Source organism: Thalassophryne amazonica, chromosome 3 (genome assembly GCF_902500255.1).
Source record: "Thalassophryne amazonica chromosome 3, fThaAma1.1, whole genome shotgun sequence".
Classification (NCBI taxonomy): Eukaryota; Metazoa; Chordata; class Actinopteri; order Batrachoidiformes; family Batrachoididae; genus Thalassophryne; species Thalassophryne amazonica.
Genome location: NC_047105.1, coordinates 1,152,052 through 1,166,188, shown reverse-complemented (window position 1 = coordinate 1,166,188; position 14,137 = coordinate 1,152,052). Strand labels below are relative to the sequence as shown.

General features: G+C 42.5%; 1 protein-coding gene across 4 annotated transcripts in view; it reads left to right on the top strand.

Moving 5' to 3' along the window:
* ube2c (ubiquitin-conjugating enzyme E2C) overlaps positions 1-4,405 on the top strand; it is a 120,805-nt gene extending 116,400 nt beyond the window's left edge. For all 4 annotated transcript variants that reach the window (XM_034164358.1, XM_034164366.1, XM_034164339.1 and 1 more), the window contains exon 7: positions 4,297-4,405. In XM_034164358.1, coding sequence (XP_034020249.1) covers positions 4,297-4,334 — 38 coding nt within the window. In that variant the 3' untranslated portion in view covers positions 4,335-4,405. The remainder of the gene's footprint in view (positions 1-4,296) is intronic.
* Positions 4,406-14,137: the final 9,732 nt, after the last annotated feature.

Genomic DNA, 14,137 nt, shown 5'->3' with positions numbered 1-14,137 from the left:
TAATTAGCTAAGATAGCTGGGTCAAGTGATGGCTTTTTAAGTAATGGTTTAATTACTGCCACCTTAAAAGCCTGTGGTACATAGCCAACTAACAAAGATAGATTGATCATATTTAAGATCGAAGCATTAATTAATGGTAGGGCTTGCTTGTGCAGCCTGGTAGGAATGGGGTCTAATAGACATGTTGATGGTTTGGAGGAAGTAACTAATGAAAATAACTCAGACAGAACAATCGGAGAGAAAGAGTCTAACCAAATACTGGCATCACTGAAAGCAGCCAAAGAGAACGATGGGATGGGTATGAGTAATTTTTTCTCTAATAGTTAAAATTTTATTAGCAAAAAAAGTCATGAAGTCATTACTACTTAAAGTTAAAGGAATACTTGGATCAATAGAGCTCTGACTCTTTGTCAGCCTGGCTACAGTGCTGAAAGAAACCTGGGGTTGTTCTTATTTTCTTCAATTAGTGATGAGTAGTAAGATGTCCTAGCTTTACGGAGGGCTTTTTTATAGAGCAACAGACTCTTTTTCCAGGCTAAGTGAAGATCTTCTAAATTAGTGAGACGCCATTTCCTCTCCAACTTACGGGTTATCTGCTTTAAGCTGCGAGTTTGTGAGTTATACCACGGAGTTAGGCACTTCTGATTTAAGGCTCTCTTTTTGAGAGGAGCTACAGCATTCAAAGTTGTCCTCAAAGAGGATATAAAACTATTGACGAGATACTCTATCTCACTTACAGAGTTTAGGTAACTACTCTGCCCTGTCTTGGTATATGGCATTGGAGAACATAAAGAAGGAATCATATCCTTAACCCTAGTTACAGCGCTTTCTGAAAGACTTCTAGTGTAATGAAACTTATTCCCCACTGCTGGGTAGTCCATCAGAGTAAATGTAAATGTTATTAAGAAATGATCAGACAGAAGGGAGTTTTCAGGGAATACTGTTAAGTCTTCAATTTCCATACCATAAGTCAGAACAAGATCTAAGGTATGATTAAAGTGGTGGGTGGACTCATTTTTAAACTCAGATAAAACTGAAGTTATTGTACTTGGCCCCACAAATCTTAGAAACATGGTGTCTAACCAGATCGTTACTCTGGATGGCATTTCCCTGATCTCTAGTAATACTGTGAGAAATCTTGGAGTCATTTTTGATCAGGATATGTCATTCAAAGCGCATATTAAACAAATATGTAGGACTGCCTTTTTGCATTTACGCAATATCTCTAAAATCAGAAAGGTCTTGTCTCAGAGTGATGCGGAAAAACTAATTCATGCATTTATTTCCTCTAGGCTGCTTGGGGCAACTGTTTGTTGTGATTTGGCGCTATACAAGAAAAAAGTTGATTGATTGATTGATAGGCTGGACTATTGTAATTCATTATTATCAGGTTGTCCTAAAAGTTCCCTAAAAAGCCTTCAGTTGGTTCAGAATGCTGCAGCTAGAGTACTGACAGGGACTAGCAGGAGAGAGCATATCTCACCCGTGTTGGCCTCTCTTCATTGGCTTCCTGTTAATTCTAGAATAGAATTTAAAATTCTTCTTCTTACTTATAAGGTTTTGAATAATCAGGTCCCATCTTATCTTAGGGACCTCGTTGTACCATATTACCCCATTAGAGCGCTTCGCTCTCAGACTGCGGGTTTACTTGTAGTTCCTAGGGTTTGTAAGAGTAGAATGGGAGGCAGAGCCTTCAGCTTTCAGGCTCCTCTCCTGTGGAACCAGCTCCCAATTCAGATCAGGGAGACAGATACCCTCTCTACTTTTAAGATTAGGCTTAAAACTTTCCTTTTCGCTAAGGCTTATAGTTAGGGCTGGATCGGGTGACCCTGGACCATCCCTTAGTTATGCTGCTTTAGACGTAGATTGTGGGGGGGTTCCCATGATGCACTGTTTCTTTCTCTTTTTGCTCTGTATGCATCACTCTGCATTTAATCATTAGTGATCGATCTCTGCCCCCCTTCTCGGCATGTCTTTTTCCTGGTTTTTTCCCTCAGCCCCAACCAGTCTCAGCAGAAGACTGCCCCTCCCTGAGCCTGGTTCTGCTGGAGGTTTCTTCCTGTTAAAAGGGAGTTTTTCCTTCCCACTGTTGCCAAGTGCTTGCTCATAGGGGGTCGTTTTGACCGTTGGGGTTTTTCATAATTATTGTATGGCCTTGCCTTACAATATAAAGCGCCTTGGGGCAACTGTTTGTTGTGATTTGGCGCTATATAAGAAAAAAGTTGATTGATTTATATTTTGAGCAAAGCCAATAGAGTCTAATAATAGATTAAATGCAGTGTCGAGGCTGTCATTCTCAGCATCTGTGTGGATGTTAAAATCGCCCACTATAATTATCTTATCTGAGCTAAGCACTAAGTCAGACAAAAGGTCTGAAAATTCACAGAGAAACTCACAGTAACGACCAGGTGGACGATAGATAATAACAAATAAAACTGGTTTTTGGGACTTCCAATTTGGATGGACAAGACTAAGAGTCAAGCTTTCAAATGAATTAAAGCTCTGTCTGGGTTTTTGATTAATTAATAAACTGGAGTGGAAGATTGCTGCTAATCCTCCGCCTCGGCCCGTGCTACGAGCATTCTGGCAGTTAGTGTGACTCGGTGTGACTTTTCTCACAGACCTCGGTCTGTGAGAAAAGTATCGGACCTTTTTATTTTTTTTCAAAAACCTGATGGATTTGAATCACGTGTTTGCATGAGCAAACCTTGAACCTTCGTGCGCATGCGTGAGTTTTTTCACTCCTGTCGATTACATAATTTCCTGGTAAGCAGCCTTTGTGTGAGGACGTGTGTTGTGCTCTCGGCGGATTTTCTTTGCAAGGAAAATGACGGAAAGACTGGAGCAGCACCGCATCAAATTTTGCCAGAAACTCTGCGACAGCCAGGTGGAAACCATTCGGATGATTCAGACGGCTTTCGGTGACGATCCTCTGGGCATCACACAGATTAAGGAGCGGTACAACCGGTTTAAAGACGACCGCACAACGGTGGAGAGCGAGCCGTGCTCCGGGCGGCCATCAACACGCTGAAACGACCGGATCATTTCCAAAGTGAATGCTGTGGTGATGTGGGACCGTCGTGTGACTACCCGTGAAATTGCGGAAGAGGTGGACATCAGCACTTTTTTGGCACATTCCACTGTGACAGAAGATTTGGCCATGAAAAGAGTGGCGGTGAAATTCATGCTGCTAACGGCGGCACAAAAGCGCCTCCATGTTGAAGTCTCACAGGACATGTGACATGCCCACCCTAACCCTAACCAAAAGCCGTCTGAATCACGCATGCGCGCGAAGGTTCAAGGTTAGCTCATGCAAGCACACGTGATTCAAATCCATCAGGTTTTTGCAAAAAATAAAAAGGTCCAATACTTTTCTAATAGACCTCGTGTATATACGAGTGTGTATATTTATAGGGGTGCTTGGCTAACTCTGCCCCTGTATACATGAATGCTTGAACAGTAAGTTTTATTATTATAAAGAAATTTAGGAGTCTGAGTGTTAATGATTCTATGAAAATATGAGGACGTTAGCAGATACCCTCTCATCAACCCTCAGCCAGGAGAGACGTTCATGCATTTCTACAACACTAGTTCTTGGAGAACAACCAAGAACCAGGCTTGTATCCTTGTTTTGTGCCATGTGTAGTTTGATGCAGTGGACCAAACAACCGAACAGCAATCTAAATGACAAAACCAATGAACAAACCACTTGATGAAACAACTATGTTGAGAAACGGTGCACATTTGCCAGTTAGTCCCCTTGTGTATCCAACCCTGGCCAGCAGCAGAGTCCGTTACGTTGAGTGAGTTCCCGTCTCGTTGCATTGATCTGACCGTCCACGGAGCCGTGAGGTTAGAAGTTGAATGAAGGTCAGAGTATTTCCCATTCTGGTTTTTGTTGTATGGTTGGTTGAGAGTCTTGGACTGGATGTCTCGTCTGTCCAGAGAATCCTTTAGTGGTGCTGGAGTGACTCTCATGAACAAGTGGTTATTTTGTCTCCTGCCCACTGTGTAAGAACACATGAAGTGCCACAGGTGTGTTTTAGTTCTGAGCAGGATCCAGCTCACAGGTGCCTCCTGTGAGACTCCTCCAGGGTCTGGAACAGTTGAGACTTTGGTGTTCCACTAACGCCTCCCATCAGGAAACTGCTGCAACAGCTAAACAAAACGTTGATCTGAAAAATATCGGTGTACTACTGACCCCTAGTGGCTCCTTTCATACTGTGCAGTTGGTCACATGATAGAAGCTGAAGTGTGAGTGCAGCATTAATGTGGATCTTCTGATGTCTCTTACAGCTTTTAAAGTCCACCTCCATGCCACCTTCCAGAAGTGAAAAGACTCCAGTTTTTATTTCGTCTGTCCTGTTTGTACAGTATGTGTATGTTCAATAAAGGTCTTAAAAAACAAACAAAAAAAAACTCAGCACTGCATCAGTGTGTCGTGTCGGTCAGAACGAGGCTTCACACGTTAAGGAGGGGAGGTTCATGAGTCACGTGACCTCAGCTTCTCAAATGTAGTAAGATTTACCACTTTTACTTGATTCCTGTGTTTGTGTCTATTTGTAGAAGAATAAGTGAGTTGTTTAATGATCCAGGCAGGATTCTTTAGATCCTGCCCTCAAACTCCTGAAGATGTTTCCACACATCATTACTTAAACTCACCAGGTGTTCATGTTGAGCAGGTTTCAGTTTTGCATTTCAAAAGGGAGTGAAGCTTCTCGAGAAGGGCATCTGTTGATTCCACAAAGATTACAGCATCATCCTCGGAGTCAAAGGAACCACTGCAGTCCGTGCAAGCACCGAAAAGAGTCTGGACCAGAACACGTCCCGGCAACCACCAGCATGGCAACGGACACAAACAGAATCCCACAAATTCTCAACAGGCCCCCCAAAATGGTCCAATCAACCAGAAAATCACTATAGGCCAGAAAAAAGTCAGGTTGTGGCGTGAGATTGGACCACTGGTTGCTTAGCAGCTGGCAATGAATCCTATTTAGTTTGAGCCTTTTCCGGTACAGAGCCGTATAATACCCACCTTGGTGTTGCAGTCCAGTCATCCTTTCCAGATTATGACTCAGTCTTTTGTTGGGATGGTTCTTGTCTTCCAAGGTGAAGTTTATAATGGCAAGAGAATGATGTTTCCATCCACCTGAAGAAGTTCAGCTCAGTTATCAGTCGTACCTTCAGCTTGATCAAACCTCAGCTGGTTCTGGTGGTGCACAGTCCTCTGGTGGATCATCACCAGAGGTGTCTAACATCCTGACAGGAAGACCAGCTCAAAGTTGTCCCAACAGGACAGTATAGCAGTCCTCAGTCAGAACTACGGCATCAGTCCTGGTGCAGTGATTCCCATGTCAGCAGTCTGAGTCTGTGTCCACACGGATACGGCACTTTCCCAATATCATCTTGTTCTGTGCCCTTTTTAAATAGTGTTCCCTAAGCATGGCACCATTTCAAGATTTATCTGCCTTCACAAGAAAAATGCTAAACTACAACCCCAATTCCAAAGAAGTTGGGACGTTGTGTAAAATGTAAATAAAAACAGAACACAATGATTTTCAAATCCTCTTCAACCTATATTCAATTGAATATACCACAAAGACAAGATATTTAATGTTCAAACTGATAAACTTTATTGTTTTTGTGCAAATATTTGCTCATTTTGAAATGGATGCCTGCAACATGTTTCAAAAAAGCTGGGACAGTGGTATGTTGCCCAGGGGTCAAAATTAAAAGATGCTCCAATCATATAGAAAACTACACATTATTTGTCTGATCATAGAGATTCCAAAAAGGTATAGTTTGGACAATCTGTGACTGAATGTTTTGGAGTTATGAGGTAAAAGCAGAAGGAATGGTGACAAAGGTCAGTTTCAGTTTGTTCAGAGGTCAAAAGTTAATGTTGCTCCATTAATTTTGCTTCAGCTGTATTTGTGCTGAATTTGATCCTTGTATCACCATTTGAAGGACTGTTTCAGTTATCTGCTGCACTAATAAGCCAACAGAGCATGAACCAGCTGCTGTCTGTTAGCTTAAAGTGTCCCTGCCACGCCATGACGTTTTTACATATTCTTGAAGAATAAAAAAGTTTTTTCCACATGTTGTCTTTGTTTTTTTATCATAAAATTACACTGAACAAGGATTTAGACATTTCGTTACCCATCTGAGAATTTGAATTTTCCGCCTCCGAGTTGACCTACTTTTTTGCTGCGATGGATGACGTCATTCGAGTAAATGTGTTCCAGCTGAATGCGACAGAAAGAGGATGAAGCTGCAGCTGTCAGCTGACAACAACGCTGTGGAGGACGATATAAGCTGCTGAATGGTTTGTTCACTCACCACCTTTTCTTATAAATGATCATTTATTCCTGGCACGGTGTGTTTGTGTATGAAAAAATTATTTCAGCAGCACAGCGTGCTTACACTCAGGAGTTTGTTTGAAAATCACTGAAAATAAAGTTTCTGTACATTCTGTATATATTTAATCATTTATAAGTCAGTTTCTTGTGATTGCTAATTCTTCACTTTTTATTCAAAGCAAATGATTGCAAATCTTCATCTAAAAAGCTGTAGACCCACATGGGATGGGAAAAAATTCTAAATAAAAGAAAATTTTACTTCTGTATCTGTTGTCAAATTTTATCAGGCATAATATTGTAGAAAAATGTTTATGCTAAATGGAGACTTTCCTGTCTAAAATACACATACAGAACATCTGTAATCATAAATTGTATCACATCTAATCTACTTTGAATGAACAGACGTCTGAACAAAAAACAGGCTGTTCAGTTTACATGCATATGTATATTTGGAAAACATAAAAATGTCAATGTTCTGTTTTTTGTTTTTTTTTTTCTTCAGGTGTTCATGTGAACACAGTCAGCCGATGCCACTCGTGATCGAGTCTCCTCATATCAGGATCAGCTTTGCAGGTAAGTTGTCTGTTATCTCAATAACACCCTAACTTTCAAACAGCATTTTTTAATGTGTATAAGCTATTTTTTTATTATTATTATTAATGTTGTTTTAACTTCTGTTTTAGGACTTTGGTGGCAACCTTTCATTTGAATGAAAATGCAGGGAGACAACAAAAGCAGACAAAGCAAGAGAGACAAAGGTTCAGAATATACTTTCCTTAGTGGAAAAGAGGAGGATTCACAGTGAGAAAGTTAGCCACAGATCCAACATGTGATATGTGGAAAATGAAAAAACAAAACAGGTTATTTGTATATTTTTATATAGCATGATAAAATTGACATGATGACATTGTTTCATTCAAATGAGAAGTGTTTTACAATTTGTCAAAAAACATTTTATTCAGTCTGTGAGCGACAGCAAAAGAGGTTCTTCAGATCTGCAAAACACCAAACCGAGTAGAAATCCCCACCAATGATCCTCCTCCACTGAGCAACCAACGTGAACAAACAAAGCTGAAGCTGATGCTGCCAAGCGGACCAGGTACCACCGATGAGCCCGACCCCTCACTCCAGAGGAGGAAACTGGAAGCCAGCGTAGTCAGATGATGGTGATGGAAACGTCCTCCTTATTTTGAATACAACACAAGCTGGTAGTGGCAACCTTCTGTGCCTTCCCAAGTGTCCCCAGCACAACCACACAAATTGCCGATATGAGATATTATGATTCTTTCTGCAACAAAAAATAGCATGGATTGATGTTCAAAACAACAGTTCATTCTTTTTGTATTTGAATATTTTTTACTTTTTTCTATAAACCATGTAAATGAAACTTTTTATTTCATGTGCTGACTCGTACTGTGGAGCATCATGTGGGCATAGTGTGCCACTCTGAGGACATCTGCATCCAAACACAATCGAGAAACTTGCCAGCTGTGTGACACATTGAGGATTTTCACCACCACGCTGCATCTCCGACAGGACTGCAGAAATTTCTCTGCAACAGCGAGACTCGATCACGAGTGGCATCGGCTGACGGTGTTCACATGAACACCTGAAAAAAAAACATTTTTGTGTTTTCCAAATATACATAAGCATGTAAACTGAACAGCCTGTTTCAGACGTCTGTTGATTCAAAGTAGATTAGATGTGATACAATTTATGATTACAGATGTTCTGTATGTGTATTTTAGACAGGAAAGTCTCCATTTAACATAAACATTTTTCTACAATATTATTCTGATAAAATTTGACAACAGATATAGAAGTAAAATTTTCTTTTATTTAGAAATCTTTTTTCCCCCATCCCATGTGGGTCTACAGCTTTTCAGATAAAGATTTGAAATCATTTGCTTTGAATAAAAAGTGAAGAATTAGCAATCACAAGAAACTGACTTATAAATGATTAAATATATACAGAATGTACAGAAACTTTATTTTTGGTGATTTTAGAACAAACTCCTGAATTTAAGCACGCTGTGCTGCTGAAATAATTTTTTCATACACACAAACAAACCGTGCCAGGAATAATAAGAAGAAGTAGTTTATTGCCATTGCCAGTGAACAGGATTCACAGACTAGGAATTTGCTTCGGTACAATGGTGCAACATTAAGAAGAGATAAAATGCTAGGATAAAATATAACGTGTCAAAATAAGATAAAATATACGATATGAAATATGAAAGGCTGTGTGCAACAGAAAAACAGAGAAACAGAAAAAACAGTGCAGTGGGAGGAGTGCACTTAAAAACCAAAGTACATTGTCTAAAGTGACCCGTGATAAAATGATAAGAGTGACAGAGTTAAGCTTAAGGTGACTGAGTTATGAGGTGTTCATGAGTCTAACGGCAGAGCGGAAGAAACTGTTCTTATGGCGAGAGGTTCTGGTCCGGATGGACCGTAGCCTCCTGCCCGAGGGGAGTGGTTTGAATAGACCGTGTGCAGGGTGAGAAGGGTCAGCTGTGATCCGACCTGCTCGGCCCAGAGGCCTGGAGATGTGCAGGTCGTGGAGAGATGGAAGGCTACAGCCGATCACCTTCTCAGCAGAGGCCACAATGCGCTGCAGTCTGTGTCTGTCCCTGGCTGTGGCCCGGCGTACCACACCGTGATGGAGGAGCAGAGGATGGACTCGATGATGGCCATGTAGAACTGCACCATCAGCTGGACAGGCAGCTTGGCCTTCTTCAGCTGCCGCAGGAAGTACATCCTCTGCTGGGCCTTCTTGATGAGGGAGCTGATGGTTGACTGCTGGGGGGTTCCCATGATGCACTGTTTCTTTCTCTTTTTGCTCTGTATGCACCACTCTGCATTTAATCATTAGTGATCGATCTCTGCTCCCCTCCACAGCATGTCTTTTTCCTGGTTCTCTCCCTCAGCCCCAACCAGTCCCAGCAGAAGACTGCCCCTCCCTGAGCCTGGTTCTGCTGGAGGTTTCTTCCTGTTAAAAGGGAGTTTTTCCTTCCCACTGTAGCCAAGTGCTTGCTCACAAGGGGTCGTTTTGACCGTTGGGGTTTTACATAATTATTGTATGGCCTTGCCTTACAATATAAAGCGCCTTGGGGCAACTGTTTGTTGTGATTTGGCACTATATAAAAAAATTGATTGATTGATTGATTGACTCCCACTTGAGGTCCTGGGTGATGGTGGTGCCGAGGAAGCGGTGACAGTCCACAGTGGTGATGGGGCTGTTGGTGAGGGCGAGGGAGGGCGGGGGGGGCTGTGGCTTTCCTGAAGTCCACGATCATCTCCACTGTTTTCTGGGCGTTGAGCTCCAAGTTGTTGCTGCTGCACCAGGTCACCAGCTGGTCCACCTCCCTCCTGTGGGCAGACTCATCCCCATCCGAAATGAGTCAGATGAGGGTGGTGTTGTCCGCAAACTTGATGAGCTTTACTGAGTGGTGGCTGGAGGTGCAGCATAAATGCGCATTTATAAGAAAAGGTGAGTGAACAAACTATTCAGCAGCTTATATCGTCCTCCACAGCGTTGTTTTCAGCTGACAGCTGCAGCTTCACATCCTCTTTCTGTCGTGTTCAGGTGGAACATACACGGTTTGGAGCAGGTGTCCCAGAAACTTCATCTTCTTCAAAAACAATCGATATGTCACTTAAATCTTCACTATAATCACGCACTATGCCTTCGTTGTCCGCGTCTGCCGTATAGCTAAACAGCCATGCTGCGATACATTTACTCGAATGACGTCACATCCGTCGCAGCGAAAAAGTAGGTCAACTTAGAGGCGGGAAATTCAAATTCTCAGATGGGTAACAAAATGTCTAAATCCTTGTTCAGTGTAATTTTGTGGTAAAAAAAAAAACAGACAACATGTGGAAAAAACTTTTTATTCAAGAATATGTAAAAACGTCATGGCATGGCAGTGACACTTTAAATGTGTATAGAGGGTTTTCAATCACGTGACCAATTTGCTCCCGTCTCCATCGTGGATTACTACATGGCTGGCGCATGAAAGAAAATAGAATGAATAGCTTATTATGAGGCTTTAAACCTTTGAGATAAAGCTGTTTATTGTGATTGGCCATATTGGCCTCTCTTCATTGGCTTCCTGTTAATTCTAGAATAGAATTTAAAATTCTTCTTCTTACTTATAAGGTTTTGAATAATCAGGTCCCATCTTATCTTAGGGACCTCGTAGTACCATATCACCCCAATAGAGCGCTTCGCTCTCAGACTGCAGGCTTACTTGTAGTTCCTAGGGTTTGTAAGAGTAGAATGGGAGGCAGAGCCTTCAGCTTTCAGGCTCCTCTCCTGTGGAACCAGCTCCCAATTCAGATCAGGGAGACAGACACCCTCTCTACTTTTAAGATTAGGCTTAAAACTTTCCTTTTTGCTAAAGCTTATAGTTAGGGCTGGATCAGGTGACCCTGAACCATCCCTTAGTTATGCTGCTATAGACTTAGACTGCTGGGGGGTTCCCATGATGCACTGTTTCTTTCTCTTTTTGCTCTGTATGCACCACTCTGCATTTAATCATTAGTGATCGATCTCTGCTCCCCTCCACAGCATGTCTTTTTCCTGGTTCTCTCCCTCAGCCCCAACCAGTCCCAGCAGAAGACTGCCCCTCCCTGAGCCTGGTTCTGCTGGAGGTTTCTTCCTGTTAAAAGGGAGTTTTTCCTTCCCACTGTAGCCAAGTGCTTGCTCACAGGGGGTCGTTTTGACCGTTGGGGTTTTACATCATTATTGTATGGCCTTGCCTTACAATATAAAGCGCCTTGGGGCAACTGTTTGTTGTGATTTGGCGCTATATAAAAAAAAAATTGATTGATTGAATTGATTGATTGACGTGTAACAGTTGGTTCAGTGGATCCGTATGTTGTACCGGATAGTGAATTTAACGATGATGTAGCAATGTGGTCAGTTTCACATAAGCTTAATATGGCCAGAACCAAGCAGACCATCTGTAAATACACTGGAGGAAAAGCTCAGAGAAAGCAGCTCGCCACCAAAGCCACCCAGAAGAGCACTCTGGCTACCGGTGGTGGGAAGAAGCCTCACCAATACAGTCCCGGCACCATGGCACCGAGAGAGATCTGCCGCTACCAGAAATCCACTGAGCTGCTGATCTGCAAGCTGCCGACCAGGTCAGCCTCACTGGCTTCCTGCAGAGCATCACAGCGGAGCTCTGAAAGTGGAGGTCGGTCTTGAAGTCCTGAGTGATTTCTCTCAGCAGGTGCTGGAAGAGTCCATAGTTCAGATGACGTGTTCAGTTAAAATCTGAAGAAAACATTTTTCTTCTAAGGTGGATTAGAACTTTTTGTGGCACACAGCACCAACTACTGGATAGGAGGAACCTTGCAGTCAATGTGACACTGATTTCAAAATGCAGCTCTTTCAACCAGACGTGCCGTGACATGTCAATCATCTGTGTCCAATCAGATTTCAGGAGAGTCCAGTGAAACCCCGACCTCCGCTCTAGCTCCACCCATGCCAGGAAGTGTTCAACATTTCCTGGTTCCTTGCACCTTGCTCAGAGTGCCGCTGTTTTAGCGTTGTGGGACAGCTCGCGCCCACAGACTGAGCTGCCGGACTACTTTCTCCATGGTATGGTATGGTATGGTATGATTTTATTTCTCAGGGACAGTGCACAATAATACACTGACCTAAAAAAAACAGGAAAGATGCATTGTGCAAGGTTATAGCAAAAATACTAATTTCCACCTGTAGTCCCTGGACAGGTTGATGTCTAACTATAAATAACAGCATTTTTAAATGAAAAGAAAATCCATTTAGCACAAAGACTATTGATACTGTAAACATATAATACCTCACCCCTCAAGTATACCATTCATAAAAACTTTCAACATTTTATCAATTCAAAGACATATACAAAAGATACCACTTTGTTCACACTCATCATATATACATATATATACACACACACATATATATATATATATATACACATACATACACACACATATACATACATACATATATATATATACACGAGGTCTGTTAGAAAAGTATCCGACCTTATTATTTTTTTTAAAAACCATATGGATTTGAATCGTGCGATTACATCAGTCAAGCTTGAACCCTCGTGGTCATGCGTGAGTTTTTTCACGCCTGTCAGTGACGTCATTCGCCTGTGAGCACGCCTTGTGGAAGGAGTGGTCCAGCCCCCTCGTCAGAATTCCTTTGTCTGAGAAGTTGCTGAGAGACTGGTGCTGTGCTTGATCAAAGTTTTTTCAAGAACTGTGAGGCACATCCGAGTGGACACCATTCGAGAAATTCAGCTAGTTTTCTGTGAAAATTTTAACGGCTGATGAGAGATCTTGGATTGTTTCTATCGCTGTAAGGACTTCCCACGGAGCGGGATGTCGCGCAGCGCTCTGAGGCGACGTCGTCATCCTGTTTCGAGCTGAAAACCTCCAAATTTAAGCCTCTGTTGACCCGGGACGTCGTGAGAGAACAGAGAACTTTCAGAAGAGGTCGGAATCAGCAATTTATCCAGACATTCCACTGTTAAAGGAGATTTTTTTAATGAAAGATGTGCGGACGGATTGGTGCGTTGGCTCGCAGCCGGCGCGGCGCGCACGCCACAGGAAAAACACCTCCGTTGGAAGCCTTAAGAACAAGTTAGAACATGCCCTGCTGTTAAACAATTTCTCAGATACTCACTCAACTGAAAGCCACCAAAAGCTGCCTGGATTTTACAAATGGTTATCAACACAGAGTTTTTCCTGTGCCGCTGCACCGCGCCGGCTGCGTCCCGACACGTGGACCCGTCCGCACGTCTTTCATTAAAAAAATCTCCTTTAACAGTGGAATGTCCGGATAAACTACTGATTCTGACCTCTTCTGAAAGATCTCTGTTCTCTCACGACGTCCTGGGTCAACAGAGGCTTAAATTTGGAGGTTTTCAGCTCAAAACAGGATGACGACATCGCCTCGGAGCGCTGCGCGACGTCCCGCTCTGTGGGAAGTCCTTACAGCGATAGAAACAATCCAGAATCTCTCATCAGCCGTTAAAATTTACACCGAAAACCAGCTGAATTTATCGAATGGTGTCCACTCGGATGTGCCTCACAGTAATTGAAAAAATTTTGATCAAGCAAAGCGCCAGTCTCTCACCAACTTCTCAGACAATGAAAATCCCACGAGGGGCTGGACGACTCCTCCCACAAGGCGTGCTCACAGGCGAATGACGTCACCGACAGGCGTGAAAAAACTCACGCATGACCACGAGGGTTCAAGCTTGGCTGATGTAATCGCACGATTCAAATCCATATAGTTTTTTAAAAAAATAAAACTGTCGGTTTCTTTTCTAATAGACCTCGTACATACGTGCACACATACACATAGTCACACTTTTCAAACATCTCACACTATATTCTCATGCATACATCATATATACAAATCATACTTTTCAGACACCTGCACTCTGTGCTCTCACGTGCACACGCTCTCATACACATACATTCATCAGTGGTGGGTACAAACTTGCTTTGATAAAAGCCATTTCTTTGTCAGCTGTGCAAATGTTGGAAAAGTTGTACATTTCATTATGTCGTTTGGTAAGATATTCCACTGACTAGAGGCAACAACAGAAAAGGCGATTTGGCAAAAGAGGTCCTACATTTAGCGATGCTGCACTCTCCTCTAGAGGTCGCCCTTGTAGCTCGAGTTGTTCTTTCTGAGCACAATGTGACAAACCTTTGGGGAGGAGCAGCCATATCGTAGATGATTTTAAAGAGTAGACAGATAT